Consider the following 14,216-nt stretch of genomic DNA (forward strand, 5'->3'; position numbering starts at 1 on the left):
GGCAAGCAGTCGTCCTTTGTGTCTTCCCTGGTGAACTTGATGTTTTTATCCACAGCGTTAATGTGCGCAGTGAAGGATTCCACTTCTTGTGTTTTGATTTTGACCCAGATGTCGTCTACATATCTGTACCAGTGGCTGGGTACTCTCCCTTTAGCCAAGAGCCTTTCTTTCCACTTCTTCCATGTAAAGGTTGGCTACAATAGGTGACACCGGGGAGCCCATGGCACAGCCATGTTTTTGTCTAGAAACCCTCGTTGTATTTGAAATATGTAGTGGTAAGGCAGACAGACAACACTGAAGTGACTATTTTTTGATTTATAGTAAATGATCATCTGTAGACATGTATATATTTTTTTGCAGCTGCTTTCAGAAAGAAGACCAGTAAATAAAAATCAAGCAGTGATGGAACACAAGAACTACACAATAAAAAGAGCAGGGCATCAAGCTCACAGGAGGACTCCAACAACTCCATCTATGAGACCGATGCCCGGCGTGGATTTTTCCATTTTATCACAGGATTGGTAAGAGATTGTTAAAATCTGCAACGAGAGAGCCCCTTCTAAGCTAAGACAATGTCAGCTTTACTAATCACGACCCCGTGTTTGTTTTGTCTCTCTGCAGAAGACTTTGAATAAAAATATGAAGGGGTGGATGCAGCAAGGTTTTGGCCTATCTTTAGAAAACGCAAGTATGGCTTCTTATTTGTTCACTTTACAGTTCTTCTAGTTCATCGATTTTGTACATGATTTTTCTAAAATACATTTTCTCTATAATGCAGGAGGTTGTTAAACATGTTACTCAGCAGTCGACTGCCTACCAATGATGAGATTTGTCTTTTCCTGTTGTTTTTCCTGTAACATGTACATGTAATGTTTGAACACTGACCAGAATGTTCTTAATGGGAAAAATGACCAACATTCCCCTGGTGGCAGGATTAAAAAAAAATGCAGTCAGTATGGAAAAGATATATATAAATCTTCTAAGGTTTGTATCTGTCTTGTGTGAAACTTGTATGAAAAGCATACAAGAGTGAAAACAGATGTAAGATCCCTTGAACATTTATATAAATGAAACTTGTATGTTTTGGATACTTACTAAAACAATATATGAAAGTAATGAGAAAGTGGCCACTTTCATGAGTAAATCATCCATCCATTCACTTCCGCTTATCCTTTTCAGGGTCGCGGGGGGCGCTGGAGCCTATCCCAGCTGTCATGGGGCAAGAGGCGGGGTACACCCTGGACAGGTCGCCAGTCTGTCGCAAGGCTAACACACAGGGACAAACAACCATTCGCACTCACATTCATACCTAGTGACAATTTGGATTATCCAATTAACCTATCCCCACAAGCTGCATGTCTTTGGACGGTGGGAGGAAGCCGGAGTACCCGGAGAGAACCCACGCAAACACGGGGAGAACATGCAAACTCCACACAGAAAGACCCCGGCCTGATGTTGGAATTGAACTCAGGACCTTCTTGCTGTGCGGCAACAGTGCTAACCACCATGCCACCATGCTGCCCCATGAGTAAATCATATTAAGCCTTATATGATTCACTAGCAAGCTAAAGCTGACGCAAGTCTTTTATAAGTTTTTTCTATTTCTTTGCCATATGGGTAGTTTTAATAGTTTGGGAAAAGGTTTACCCTAGAAATGCTAATTATTGGTGATTGGCACAAAAAGGATGATTGTTACTAGCATCGGGACGTTAGTTAATGCTAATTACTAGCTTAAGGATAACAGTTAGTAGCTATGGGATACTAATCACCAAAAATATGCTTTCGTGACATTATTGTGCGTTGGGTGTTGGTCAGGGCTATCCAGAATGACAAGTGGGACACTGAATGACCAAATTTAAAAATGTGTGCAGGGATTTGTGTGTAATCTTGGAGGACTCAAAAACGCGTGCTTCAGTCCACGCACAAATACGAAGCAATTTAACCACATGTATAACAATTTTACAAATGCATATATCCAAACCTAAATAAATTGTGCATAAATAATCACTATTTATTAAGCTCAGCTCCACGAATTGGATAAGCTTCTCGTTCAAAAACCTTTCTGTGCGTAGAAATGTCTAAAACTTCATGTAACATCTCTCTCGCTGGTTTACAGAACCTTACATGTATGTGCTTCACCTCATACACACAGATAGCATGGTGAGCTTTTGAGACAAATTTCTCACTGTCAACTTCCCTGAGCTGCTTTCATGTCCCATTGCAAAACTTGGACATCTGGGCTTTGTCTCTATTCCTGCATTCTTTTATTTTTATATTTATTGGTTTTCTTTTAATAAAGCAGGCGTTAATTTTTCTAAATGAACAGAATAGCTCACTTCACTTCTGTATGCTGACAAACATGTGACCTATACTGTAAGACTGCTCCTGCTTGTTACTCCTTTGTTGTGATTTAATTTGATGTTGTGTAGCCACGCAGAGACAGTTTGCATATATTAGAATGTTAAGTTCCGTGATGTCATCAAAACAGTTTTAAAAAGGGACCTTTCAAAGTTCCAACTACATACAAAATCAAATAGTTAAAAGTGAGTTTAGTCCAGGGAGAACAATTTTGAACCAGTTTCCGATATGTCGTCAAAATCTTGGCCGACCTTTGCTACGCCACGTGCTGTGGGTGTAAGTAAATATCTAGGTGAGTGAAGTCTCCTTTACCTGTCAATTCATCTTAAATTACAGGCTTTTACTTCAGGTGCTTTGATTCAGCAGTAATAAACAGATTTTTTTACAAACTGCAGAACGCCACACTGAGCCCTGGTCCTTCAGGATAGAGGACAGGACGTCAGATGGGCGAATCAAGAGCTCCAAAAGAAAAGATGGTTCCACAGAGAGATTGGAAAAAGCTTCCAAAACACGAAAGGACAGCGAAAGTCCAACCCCAGGCCCCAGCCATGTTTTCTTTGAGAAGTGTAAGTGAGACATTCACAGAGATTATTTTTTGTTTTATAGTTTCTGATCATCTGTAGGCCTGTGTGGAGTTCAGAGGTCTAATTGATTTTTGTTTATGCAGCTGCTTCCAGAAAGAAGAGCAGCAAACAAAAGAGCAGCGATGGAACAAAAGAACCACGCAGTAAAAAGAGGAGGACATCAAGCTCACAGGAGGAGTCTAACAACTCCATCTATGAGACAGATGATCCTTTACCTAGCACATACAACGGTCACACTACAGGTAAGAAAAAGTTCAAATCACACCTTAAACGAGAGCCCCTTCCCAAGCTCTCAGAATTTAGCTGGCATCCATCTGGTAATCACTAGGAAGCTTCCAACAGAGCCTGTACGAATGTGTAAAATGAGACGATGTCAGCTTTCCTACATGCAACTAATCACAACCCCGTGTTTGTTTTGTCTCTCTGTAGAGGACTTTGAAGAAAAATATGACGAGCAGGATATGCTGGGTGAAGGACAGTATGGGGAAGTGTTCTTTGGAAAACGTAGAGAAGACAACTTCCCAGTATGGCTTCTTATGTGTGCACTTTACGCATGTTTTCTTGTAGTTCATCCTGTTCTCTACGTGCTTTTTCTCAAACACATTTTCTCTTTAATGCAGGTGGTAATAAAACATGTTCCTCAGAAGTCGCTCTACCGCCAGCCAATGGTATGAGATGTTTGTCTTTTTCGGTTGTTTTTCGGGCAGCATGTACCTCAAACAGCCTAATGTTTGACAACTGACCCGGATGTTCTGTTTCTAAAGCTTCTTAATGGTAGAATGACCAAGATTCCTCTGGAGGTGGCATTGCTGATAAAAGTGGGGGCAGGACCAGAGGCTACAAGCAGCAATGTGACCCCAGTTTTACTCGACTGGTATGACTTAGAAAAAGAACTTATTATGGTCTTTGAAGGGGGCAAAAACAACATAGACTTGGACGTTTACCTGTCAAACAGAAGAGAAAGGATTTGTGAGAGCGACATTAAGGTCAGTGAGTAGCAAGAATAAAATATTTGTCTTTTATGAATAATTTAGATCTTATGGTTTTAATGTATCTTTCGTTTGTCTGTCAGGTCATAATGAGACAGTTGGTAGATGCAGCCACTGAAATGCACTCCAAGGGTGTTTTCCATCAAGACATTAAGACAGACAATATTATAATTGAAAACTCAGCTGAACGTTTAGCACGTCCGCGTGTCAAATACATTGATTTTGGCTGTGGAGTCTTTTTTACACCAGAAGCAGTCACTCGAAGAAATGGTAGGTCATCAGCCTCATTGTTTACATGTTCTTGCCTGCCCACACGCCTTGTGTCCACATTCATTTCTTACCATTAATAATTTCTCTTTGGATTTTAGGGAGAAAATCACCGGCTCTAAACTTGCTGTTTAATGCCACCAAAGCCGATTGCATCACAGTTTTGCAGCTGGGCAGAGTGATGGATAGGCTGTTACACAACATCACCTCTTCCAAGAACATGTATTCGAAGCGTACTGATATTTCAGAAAGTAAGCCAGATGTTAATTCGTTAACCTGTCGTGATTTGCGTTACAAAACAGAAAATTCTGTTTAATGTGTTATCTGTATCGGTAACGCACATATCGATTTTTGTATGACAAACGTGAACCCCACCCTCTATTATATTTCCAAACAGACTGCGAGAGTTTTCTGTTAGGTTGCCTGGCAGCCAAAAATGAAGACCGCCTCACCCTAGAGGAACTTCGAAATCATCCCTGGTTCAAATGACTTATCGACTCCAAGCACAACAGGGTTACAGAGCATAAGCTCTAACAGAGAAGTATTTGGTCAAATTCTGAAGCCATGTCACATATCTGTGTATGTTTTTAACAATTATGTCATTTTTACAGTCCTGTCCCTGTAGAGGCACCCCACAAAAACCACGAGATCGAAGTGGAACTTCCATGTATTGTCTTTTCCATACATGGTTTCTGTCCATAAATGGAAAATACCCCACCCACCCCCAGCAATCCGTGGAAAGGGGATCTCTCTTTGAATTGCCTTTCCCGAGGTTTCTTCTCAAGTTTTTGAGGAGTTTTTCCTCGTCTTCTTAGAGAGCTTGTGCTGGGTTAAAAAGAGTTGCTACTATGAACCTGAGTTATAAATACAGGTGCATAGTAGCAACCTGTATTGCTGCACTGATCAATAATTAATTGATCAGTGATCAATCAATTATTCATGAATCAATTTAACCAAAAAATTTGACAAATCTAAAGAAATGTATTAATCAGGGAATTAGCAGCAACAGTAATTGGACAATCTAAATTTATCAGTTAATTAATAAATAAATCTGAATAATTCATCCTGCATCGCCTGTCTGCTTATATCACATAAACCTTTCACTGAAATTGATTTAATTTGTTATAATTATAATAATTATTTGTTTGTACTAATGCATCACAATTTCTTTGAAAGTTAAAGTGTGTGAATTTCCCGTCTTAAACACGTCAGTGTGATCATCCTGTCCTGTCATGCTAAGAAATGCAGTTGTGAGTTTTCATTGCTTCACTTGGACGAAACGCCCAAACACAAAAATGGTCCAGTGCTGTTTCTGACCGGAACACTGCAGGTTTAATGTCTTATAAAACATAAATCTATGTAATCCACACATACAATTCACCATGATGGGAGGACAACGTACCTCACCGTCCTTATCTCAAAAGTTGACCCTAATGTGACCGCTAAGCAACTTGTGAACTCTGCAGTCTGCATTGAAGGTCATGCTCTGGTTCATCTCTCTACCATCAGGTCTTGGAGTGTCTCATTTTACTGCATTAGCTCAAGTTCAATCGTGACAGCAACAACTGCTGTGAGTGCCTTCTGAAGTCTGCGAACTGGTTCACTTGACAATGTTTGTGCGTTTTTTGCTCTTTACAGCATTTTAGTGCAATTATCTAACAAATGAAATGGATTTATGTTTAATCGACGAGACCATCCAAGAAGGTTTTGTTTCAGCTGATGTGTAAAATTCTATTATATTACATGTGTATGCTACATACCACAGGTTATACACAAAGCCTGTCCTTTGTTTAGCTTTAGAATGGCTACACAAGACAAAAACATTAAATGCACTCATCTGCAATCTTTGCTATTTGCCACTCAGTGTCCGAGCAAGGTGTCAATTAGGGATGTGCTGATCATGTTTTTTTGCCCTCGAGTCTGAGTCATTTGATTTTGAGTATCTACCGATACCGAGTCCCGATCCAATACTTCAATAATACATAAAAAAAGAATGAAGCAGAACGAAGAAACAGATCCTGGATGTTCCTCATTTTTTTATTTAATTCACTTTATTTTAACGTTCAACAACTCTGTTAACAAACAAAGCACTTTTGTGAGGTAGCTTGAACAATCAAGTAATAAATAACATAAATTCTTCACTTATGGACTTTAGTGCAACAGTAAATATAAAAAAAGACTAATATAACAACAAATAGCACCTCAACTTAAATATCCGGCAGGCATGTAAACAAATAAAAAAATAAAAGTGCCACAGTGTTTGCAAAGCTAGTAATGTGGTTTTAGAAACTGCACTCCTAACTCTTACTGTCATCATAGCAGTAAGTTTCACAGAAGGAAATGTGTGTTTTCTCTTAATGAAAACTAACATCTCTACCTTGTCAGGTTTGAGCCTGTTTCTGTTCTCATCAAGGACGTTTGCAACGGCACTAAAGTCTCTCACTGTCCACAGAGCTACAGGGGGCACTGAGATATTGGGTTGCAGCCATAGAGGGAAACTGGTTAGCATGTTCTTTCCAGTACTGAAGTGGGTCGCTTTCCCAAGTTTACATATCTCACAGTTTGCTATGGCAATGTTGTTATCATCAACTTTATAATACCTCCAGACTGCAGATGAAAAATGTTGGAACACTGAGCTACTAGTTGTTTCGCCGTCATTGTGGATGTTGGATATCGAAGAATCCATAGGTCTCTCATCCTATTCATGTAGCCCCTTCCGCCAGGGTTACTTGCGTAGTAGCATTCCAACAACGCCCTGTTTTCGTCTCTTGCCCACCGATGCCTTCTTGTTCCAGTAGCCCACTTCTCGTCATGGTGCCCTGGTTCCTCAACACCTGATGCGGACCTTGTTGACCGAGCCGGTGTTGTGCCAAAAAGTGATTGTCTGCCAAAAACTGATTTCCAATGTTTCTGTGTATTTTTTATGTGTAATATCTTTACGTATGTTTGTAAATAGACTTCGGTGAACAGGGTTTACAAAGGGGTTATATAGAGAATTAAAACAATATCTGTTTTTCAAGTATCTTTACAACTCTCTGCTATTGTACTTACAGTATAACCAATCCGCTCCTTTATCCCCACTTAAAATATTTTTACAGAAATATTGTAATATTTGCTGCCATGTCTGCTGTCCTCTTGGCCAACTTACCTCTTACAAAAGACATTTTTAATGTTAATGAGATTTTTTTAACTGCATAAATAAAGGTTATATAAAAGTCACTGCCAAAAACTGATTGCGGCTTCTACCTTGTTACACGAATGTTGTTTGTGGCTCAAGATGACTTTATGTCATCCATGAGGGATGCATTTGACATATGTTTCACATATTATAGCCCAACAAGTTACTTATAGCAGTTTAAATACGAGCAATCAGTTTTTGGCAAATACCGGAAATCAGTTTTTGGCAGACAATCACTTTTTGGCACAACACCGGCATGCCTTCATATTTATCTGTCTCGCTCATGTCTGCGGTAGGCTTGCTTAGCATAGGGGGTCTATAGTTTTTTGGGTTTGGATATACCTATTTGTTAAATAGTTTTACATGTGGTCAGACTGCTTTGTGTTTGTGTGGATTGGACCATGCTTTTGAGAGTCCTCAAAAATGACGCACAAGTAAATGTACACGTTTCTAAATCTTAGTTTACGCTTTTGGATCATATTGTATGCATTTGAAACACTTTTGAGTATTGAGACACATTTCTCTTCATGCAGCTATAACACCTTCTAGTTAGTTGTAGTGAATTACATGGCTGACTGAATGGGTAATGTAAGTTACTGGAAAGTAATCTAAAGGAATTATCACAGCTGATTTGGGTAAACCCGTTACACAACCTTTTTCCCTCAGAGTGATGGAGGCAGATGGTCTTCATGGATTTAAGATTTTTCCAGACAGTCCTGAGGACAACCCAAACACTCTTTGAAGGGTAAACTCTGGTCTAAATGCACTGACACAGTCAGCGCTGAAATATTTCAGCAATCTAATGTTGTTCCATTATTTTTCCTCTGCTTTGAAAAGCAGACCACAGCCTCTGTTGGCGTCTGCTGTGACTGCCATGGTCAAAGACGTGATTACATAAGGTACAAAATGTTTTCCTGCAAGAGTCTAAACATAAACAAATATGGAGGAACTCTGACAAAATTCAATTGTGATGCCAAAACAGGCCAGTAAATACGCCAGTCAGTTACAAATAATGTGGTGAATAACATGTGTTCACTTCACGTATAGAAAGTGAGGACAGTGGCTGGAAAATAGTGGCTGCAGCTATAGTTGATTTAAGGACCACATACGTCATTTTTCATATTTAGGCAAAGCATTAAGCGCAGTGTTATTTTTCTTAATCATTGTCTTTATTTTATTTTAAAATTTAATTTCTATCTAGAAAAAACAAACAAACATTCTTTCTGTTTTCAGTTCTACTCGTCATATGGATGTTACCTTTTTTCTTATTTTTTGTTACATATATTAAAATGAACATATGTGGACCAAATGTTCAGGCTTCACAATGGTCTAATATTTACTTTTCTGAATGATCAGTACAGTTCAAAAACGCTCAGTGCTGCCCCTCAGTAAACTTCCAGAAGTCTGCTAATCATAAAACAGAGGACTTTTAAGGAGGGGGGTCTTAAAGAGACAAGAGCTGAAAGGTCTTGTTTAAGAAGGATGATGAGCTAAAAGACTACAAAAATGGATCGTATAAGATAAATATACAAAAGGTCATGCAAAGCTACTGAGGAGTCCCAGAACTGAAACATAAAGAAATTAGTGTAATATGCAAGAAACTGTATACCTCTACTATTTTTACAGAATCAAATTCATAGTGTCTTTCCACATTACTTTTATCTACAGAATATATGTGTAAAAATGTGCTTTTACTTCCTTTTTAAGCTTTGCATGCTGACAAAAATCTATACCTTATTATTGGCGGATAAGCAACTTGTGAAACTGATGTAAATCAAAGTGTTTTGGAAGAAAAAAATTGGAAATTGTGTATTTTCTGTATAGAAAATACAGAAAATATAATTCCAAGGTTTCTTGGAATTATCTTAATTTATTATGGAAATATTTCTTAATTAAAGAGAACTTGTACTTCTCTTTGACCATTGTTGTGTAGGTAGGGTTGCCAACTGCCCGTTTTAGCTGGGACATCCTGTATAATGAGCAAAAATGGTTCGTCTCTTATTCTACCTCAGATGTCCTGTATATATTGACCATTACCTGTAATGCCACTTAAATCTGATTTGACTGCAGTTGTATCAGATGATTGTTTCTGCCCAGTCACAACATTCAGTGACGGCCCATTATGCACATTAGATGTGAAGAGTAATACGTGATTTGTAAAAATAAGGTGATGTTTTGTCTGTGTAGCATAATAAACTGGGTGATTGAAGTCCCTATTTACAGTATTTTATTTGAATATTTTTTTTTCTTATTACACTATGCCCAGCTGGCTGTGCACTGCGCTTCTGGTACACCAGAGTGCCCCTTATTTTATAGTTAAAAAGTTGAAAACCCTATGGGCAGCTTATCTTAGTTCTGCTAGTTTCTAGCTTAGACATACTCGCTTAGAAATATAGGCCTGGTTCTATTAATTAATGCTCGCTTTTAGTTTAATATTGTCACTCATTTGCCTAGGAGTGTTAATTGGGAGCTTAAGGGATGATAACTTAGTGATGCTAGGTAGTAACCTAGCAATGCTAGTTACTAGTGCAGGGATGCTAGTTAATAATAGTCACCAACTTAGGGATCCTATTTATCATTCTAGGAATGTTAGTCAGTATTATAAGGATGTGAGGTAATAATAATTACTAGCTTAAACATGCTAGTTGCTGGCCTAGAAATTCTAGTCAGTAGTGTAGGTTGGTTGTTAATAGTAGCTATCTTAGGAATGCTAGTTGCTAGCCTAGGAAGGCAAGTTTGTAGGCTGGGTATGCTAGTTAATGCTAATGCTAGAAACTATTATATTAACTTGTTAACATATTAACTAATTAATGCTAGTTCCCAGCTGAGGATAATGAATCCCTTTCATAGGAACGCTTGTAAATACTCCAGGGATGCTAGTTATTAAGAGCTGCTAGCTTACTGATGATTGTTGCTAGTAAGTTGATGCAAAAGGAGAAATCTTACTTTTTTTCCCAGAGTACCGGAGAAAGTTATAAGCTTTAGTCGGAATACCTGATTAATCTGGATGCCTGAAGTTAGCATCATGTTTTTTAAAGTATGGAAAGAATGATTATACGGCCAATCAGTAAAAGTTATCCCCCAGCTTAATATTAAAATCATCTTTTATCTGAGATAAAAACCTGTAACTTCAAATATTTGTCTTACACCATTTCTTTATTTGAACTGTATTTATTTGGAATGCTTGGAAAGAAAAGGGAAAGTCCCTGAGCCTGTGAAGCAGCTCCTTCAGGCCGGTGCCCACATGGTAGGGAAGGGTCTTGTGGCAGCACCTGGCTCACAGAGAACTCCTACCACAGGATAATAACCAAATCATCTTAACCCACACAGCTAGTGCCAGCTGTTGCACTGGGCACAATTCCAGAAAGGCAAAACAGAGAGGCGGAGAGGAAAAAGAAAGAAAGCACTTGTCTTGCCAACACATCATGGCCCCAGCATGAATTCGAACGTCAATAATTCCACTGCTGGTTTTTCGACTCAGTGTAAAAGTTGGCACTCAGTGTGTGATACCGAGGGGCCACAGGGAGGGCAGTGAAAGAGGAGTGACACAAGGGTGCACTGTTTAGTCTGGCAGGTCTCAGCTGCTTTATGAGCCAACACTCGACCTTTGTGAGCCCACCGCATCCATCTGTTACTGTAGCTACTCTCCAGTCTGGAAGCCCCTCTCACAAATGGATAAAAACAAAAAAATCAATTTATAACTTTCCTTTTGTAGACTCGTAAAATTCCACCTTTCTACCTTCATTAAAACTTTATTATAGTTACAGTCAGTAACATATTCAAACCTGAAAATGTGTCCTTATTGCTGCGCTATTCTGTCAAGTTTTTTTTACTTAATTTACTCTGACCACAGTTGTTATCCAGATATATCCAGTTACGAAATGCATGCTTAAGCTCTACTGCAACTTCCAATGAAAATGAAAATCCAGAGAATGATAATGGAGTTAAGTGCAGCAGTGCTATCAGGAGCCTGTTTGCTTTGTGTAAGATACCAGTAGCACGTTGTTCTGGACTGAGTGGTGTAGCTTGAATACAAGTTCACAGTTACTGATGTGTTACTGAAGATCTTGCCACTCCTGCATCTCACTTTTATTAGGAGGCTGATATAAAAAGTGCTAAAAATGAATGGAGAAAGGTTATTTAAAGAGCATCAGATGAGAATTTATTGTAACTATATTTGGATTGAAATATATTTTTTATTTTTACAACTCATAGAAAATTATTGATTCTTCAGAATTTAATTGAGTTTGAAATATGTAAGCAAAATAAAAAGCAGTGAAAGGGGAGGATTTTTAGAAATATTTGACTTAACTAACGTATATGTGCTCACTCCTTTATATAATATTGGCAAAACATCTACAACAAAGCTAGATATAGTGACTGTAAAGACTATTGACTGTCTGAGCCTGATTGGCAGAGGGTAATTTAATTAACTTTAAGCCATTTAAAACAACTTCAAGTTCTAATTTGACCTGTCCCCATGACCCACAGTCCGTATATCAGCCTGCTGCTTCTTAAAGGACCTAATCAATTCACACAAAACTGATCTATGTTAATAAAATGATCAAAGACCTTTTTATACACGTAAAATACACAAATGCATAAATCCTAATTTAAACAACTATATATTGTAAAAATAACATATTCACAGAATAACAAAGTATTTAGGGAGGTTATACTGAAAACTGTACAAAGGCTTACAAAGAAAACAATGATCCACGCACATTTGAACTTATATGAACAAAAGTATGCTGCTGTTGATAATATGGAAAATAATAATGTTTAATGTTACAGACTGACTCGATATATTTGATATTTCGGCAAATATACTAATAATATAGTATTGTACTAACATAACATGTATCATATGTCATAACATATGTCCACAAGTATGTGGACAGCTAAGCATTTTGCCCATATCCCTTCTACGCCTAGTGTACCATATGTGATACATGAGGTTTTTTGGAGTTTTTGAGCCTTCAACATCATCTGTGTGTTTTTTTGACTCCTGAAAAAATCGAAATATATTACACAATACATTTTTAAGCATTTTTTTTATCCCAGATGTAGCAAATATGAAATGTAATGCAATTATTTTTTTAAGCACATTTGTCAGATGGTTCAGTAAAATCTTCATTTTAAAAATGGCTTTTTAAAATTTCTTAGTTGAGGATTTAAAGAGATATTTGTGTAACAGCTTCTGTTTTTCTGGTTTCAGCCTTTTTAACAGGTGTTGAACCTCCTGCGACTATTTGCTCTGATTTAACAACAGTAAGGTCCAGGGGTATGTCAGATGGTGTTTAAAATTCTTCTTTTTTCTGAAATTGTCTTGAAAATATCTATAATTTTTTAAACTGCTTATCCAGTTTGGGGTCATATCCATGGGGTCTATCCATCTGTCATGGCTAACACACAGGAGGTGGTTTATCTAGGCTCGCATTAACAGGGTGAGTTTAGAATCACCAATTCTTGTCTTTGGACTGTGGGGGGAAGAAAGACAGAAAGACCCCAGCTGGTAGGACCTTCTTTCTATGAGGCTGCAAAAGATCAAATGATGTCCTCAGTAGTGATTGGATACTGTGCAGATGTTACTGGCCTGGAAGTGGTCACACGTGGACGCACAACTGGCAACTGCCCTTCCACGAGCCTGGTCCTCCATGCTTGATGAAAGGGAGTTTTTTGATTGTTGGAGTTTTTCTGTATTATTGTAGGATCATTACCTTAACCTCCTAGGACCTGGTGTCCACATATGTGGACATCACATTTTGGGTTATTTACACCAAAATACTCAATTTTGCTCTACAAGGGCCTGATATCCACTTACGAGGACATTATAGGCTACTGCTACTGTTCAAAATTTTAAACAAATATGCTCATATGTGGCTCTCATGTTTCTTAAAAACAAAAATAAGGTAAAAAAATAAAATAAAATCTGGTAATTCTTTGTTTTTACATTCATCGGGCCCCAATATGTCCAAATATCAAAGAGGAATTAAAAATGCATGCCGTGGAAGAGTTCGGGTCTTAGGAGGTTAAAATATAAAGCACCTTGAGGCAACTGTTTGACAGTTGAATTGCCAAAGATTAAAAAAAAGGATCCTATGATTTTTTTTGCAGTTACAGTTACTATTTACCAGTCAGTTAGTTTGACTGAGACATTTTAAAACCTTCAAATTCCTTTTAAAATGTCCTTATTTGTGTGTGTAGATAGCTGTCTATATAACTGTGCAGGGCTGTTTCTGCATAAACAGAAGAACTGAGAGCAAAACATCCGTCTTTGCACCTCTTTGTTTACACCCTAGATGAAAGCAAATGGGCTGGAGGCTGCTGCGCGCAGACAGGTTGCATTTCATGACATGCAGTCATCGCCGCTCCACAGCGCCCCGCTCCGGCCTGCGCCTGCACTGCGACGAGAAGCCGTGCGCGCCCGGTGAGCGACTGCCGCTGAAGAGACGAGACCGCTGTCTGCACTCAGGTAAGAAAACCCAGACATATTTGTTTTATTTAACCGATCCGGTGTGGCTGCAATCACACCGAAACATCAGGAGAGCGGGCGACGTGCGGCTCAAACCCCGCGTCGTAATTCTGCGTCGGCATTCGGCCTGTCACTTGATATTTTATTTGCATGAGGTGGGAGAGGTTGGGCCTGTGCGCGTTTTACGTATAGAAATTTCGTGCACTTGAACACGAGGCGTATTTTTTTCTCTTATATCTCATGACAGCACAGATTCTCCTGCAGCAGCTTCATTTTGCGTGTTTTCGGGGCTCACGCTTTTCATTGTGCGCGATCTGCTCCTCCATCGACCTACAATAAACAGAAAAACGTGTTTTTGTTGCAGC

General features: G+C 38.6%; 1 protein-coding gene across 1 annotated transcript; it reads left to right on the forward strand.

The window, feature by feature from the left end:
- The first annotated feature begins 2,586 nt into the window (after positions 1-2,586).
- On the forward strand, positions 2,587-4,687 carry LOC146664056 (serine/threonine-protein kinase pim-1-like). The gene is made up of 9 exons (XM_085415378.1): positions 2,587-2,650; positions 2,754-2,924; positions 3,026-3,184; positions 3,372-3,466; positions 3,563-3,610; positions 3,707-3,928; positions 4,015-4,201; positions 4,300-4,449; positions 4,596-4,687. Exons 1-9 carry the CDS (start codon positions 2,587-2,589, stop codon positions 4,685-4,687), a joined length of 1,188 nt encoding a protein of 395 aa, XP_085271504.1.
- The last annotated feature ends 9,529 nt before the right edge of the window (positions 4,688-14,216 follow it).

This window comes from Rhamphochromis longiceps, linkage group LG8 (assembly GCF_057381845.1).
Source record: "Rhamphochromis longiceps isolate RC_006_pf linkage group LG8, R_longiceps_female_GT1.1, whole genome shotgun sequence".
NCBI classification, from domain to species: Eukaryota; Metazoa; Chordata; class Actinopteri; order Cichliformes; family Cichlidae; genus Rhamphochromis; species Rhamphochromis longiceps.

What these genes read in the sequence shown, in the direction of transcription:
- LOC146664056 (XM_085415378.1), top strand. Translation starts at nt 2,587, where the DNA reads ATGTCGTCAAAATCTTGGCCGACCTTTGCTACGCCACGTGCTGTGGGT. An exon ending in CCATGTTTTCTTTGAGAAGT is followed by an intron (nt 2,925 to 3,025) that starts GTAAGTGAGACA and finishes TTGTTTATGCAG; the next exon opens with CTGCTTCCAGAAAGAAGAGC. An exon ending in CGCTCTACCGCCAGCCAATG is followed by an intron (nt 3,611 to 3,706) that starts GTATGAGATGTT and finishes CTGTTTCTAAAG; the next exon opens with CTTCTTAATGGTAGAATGAC.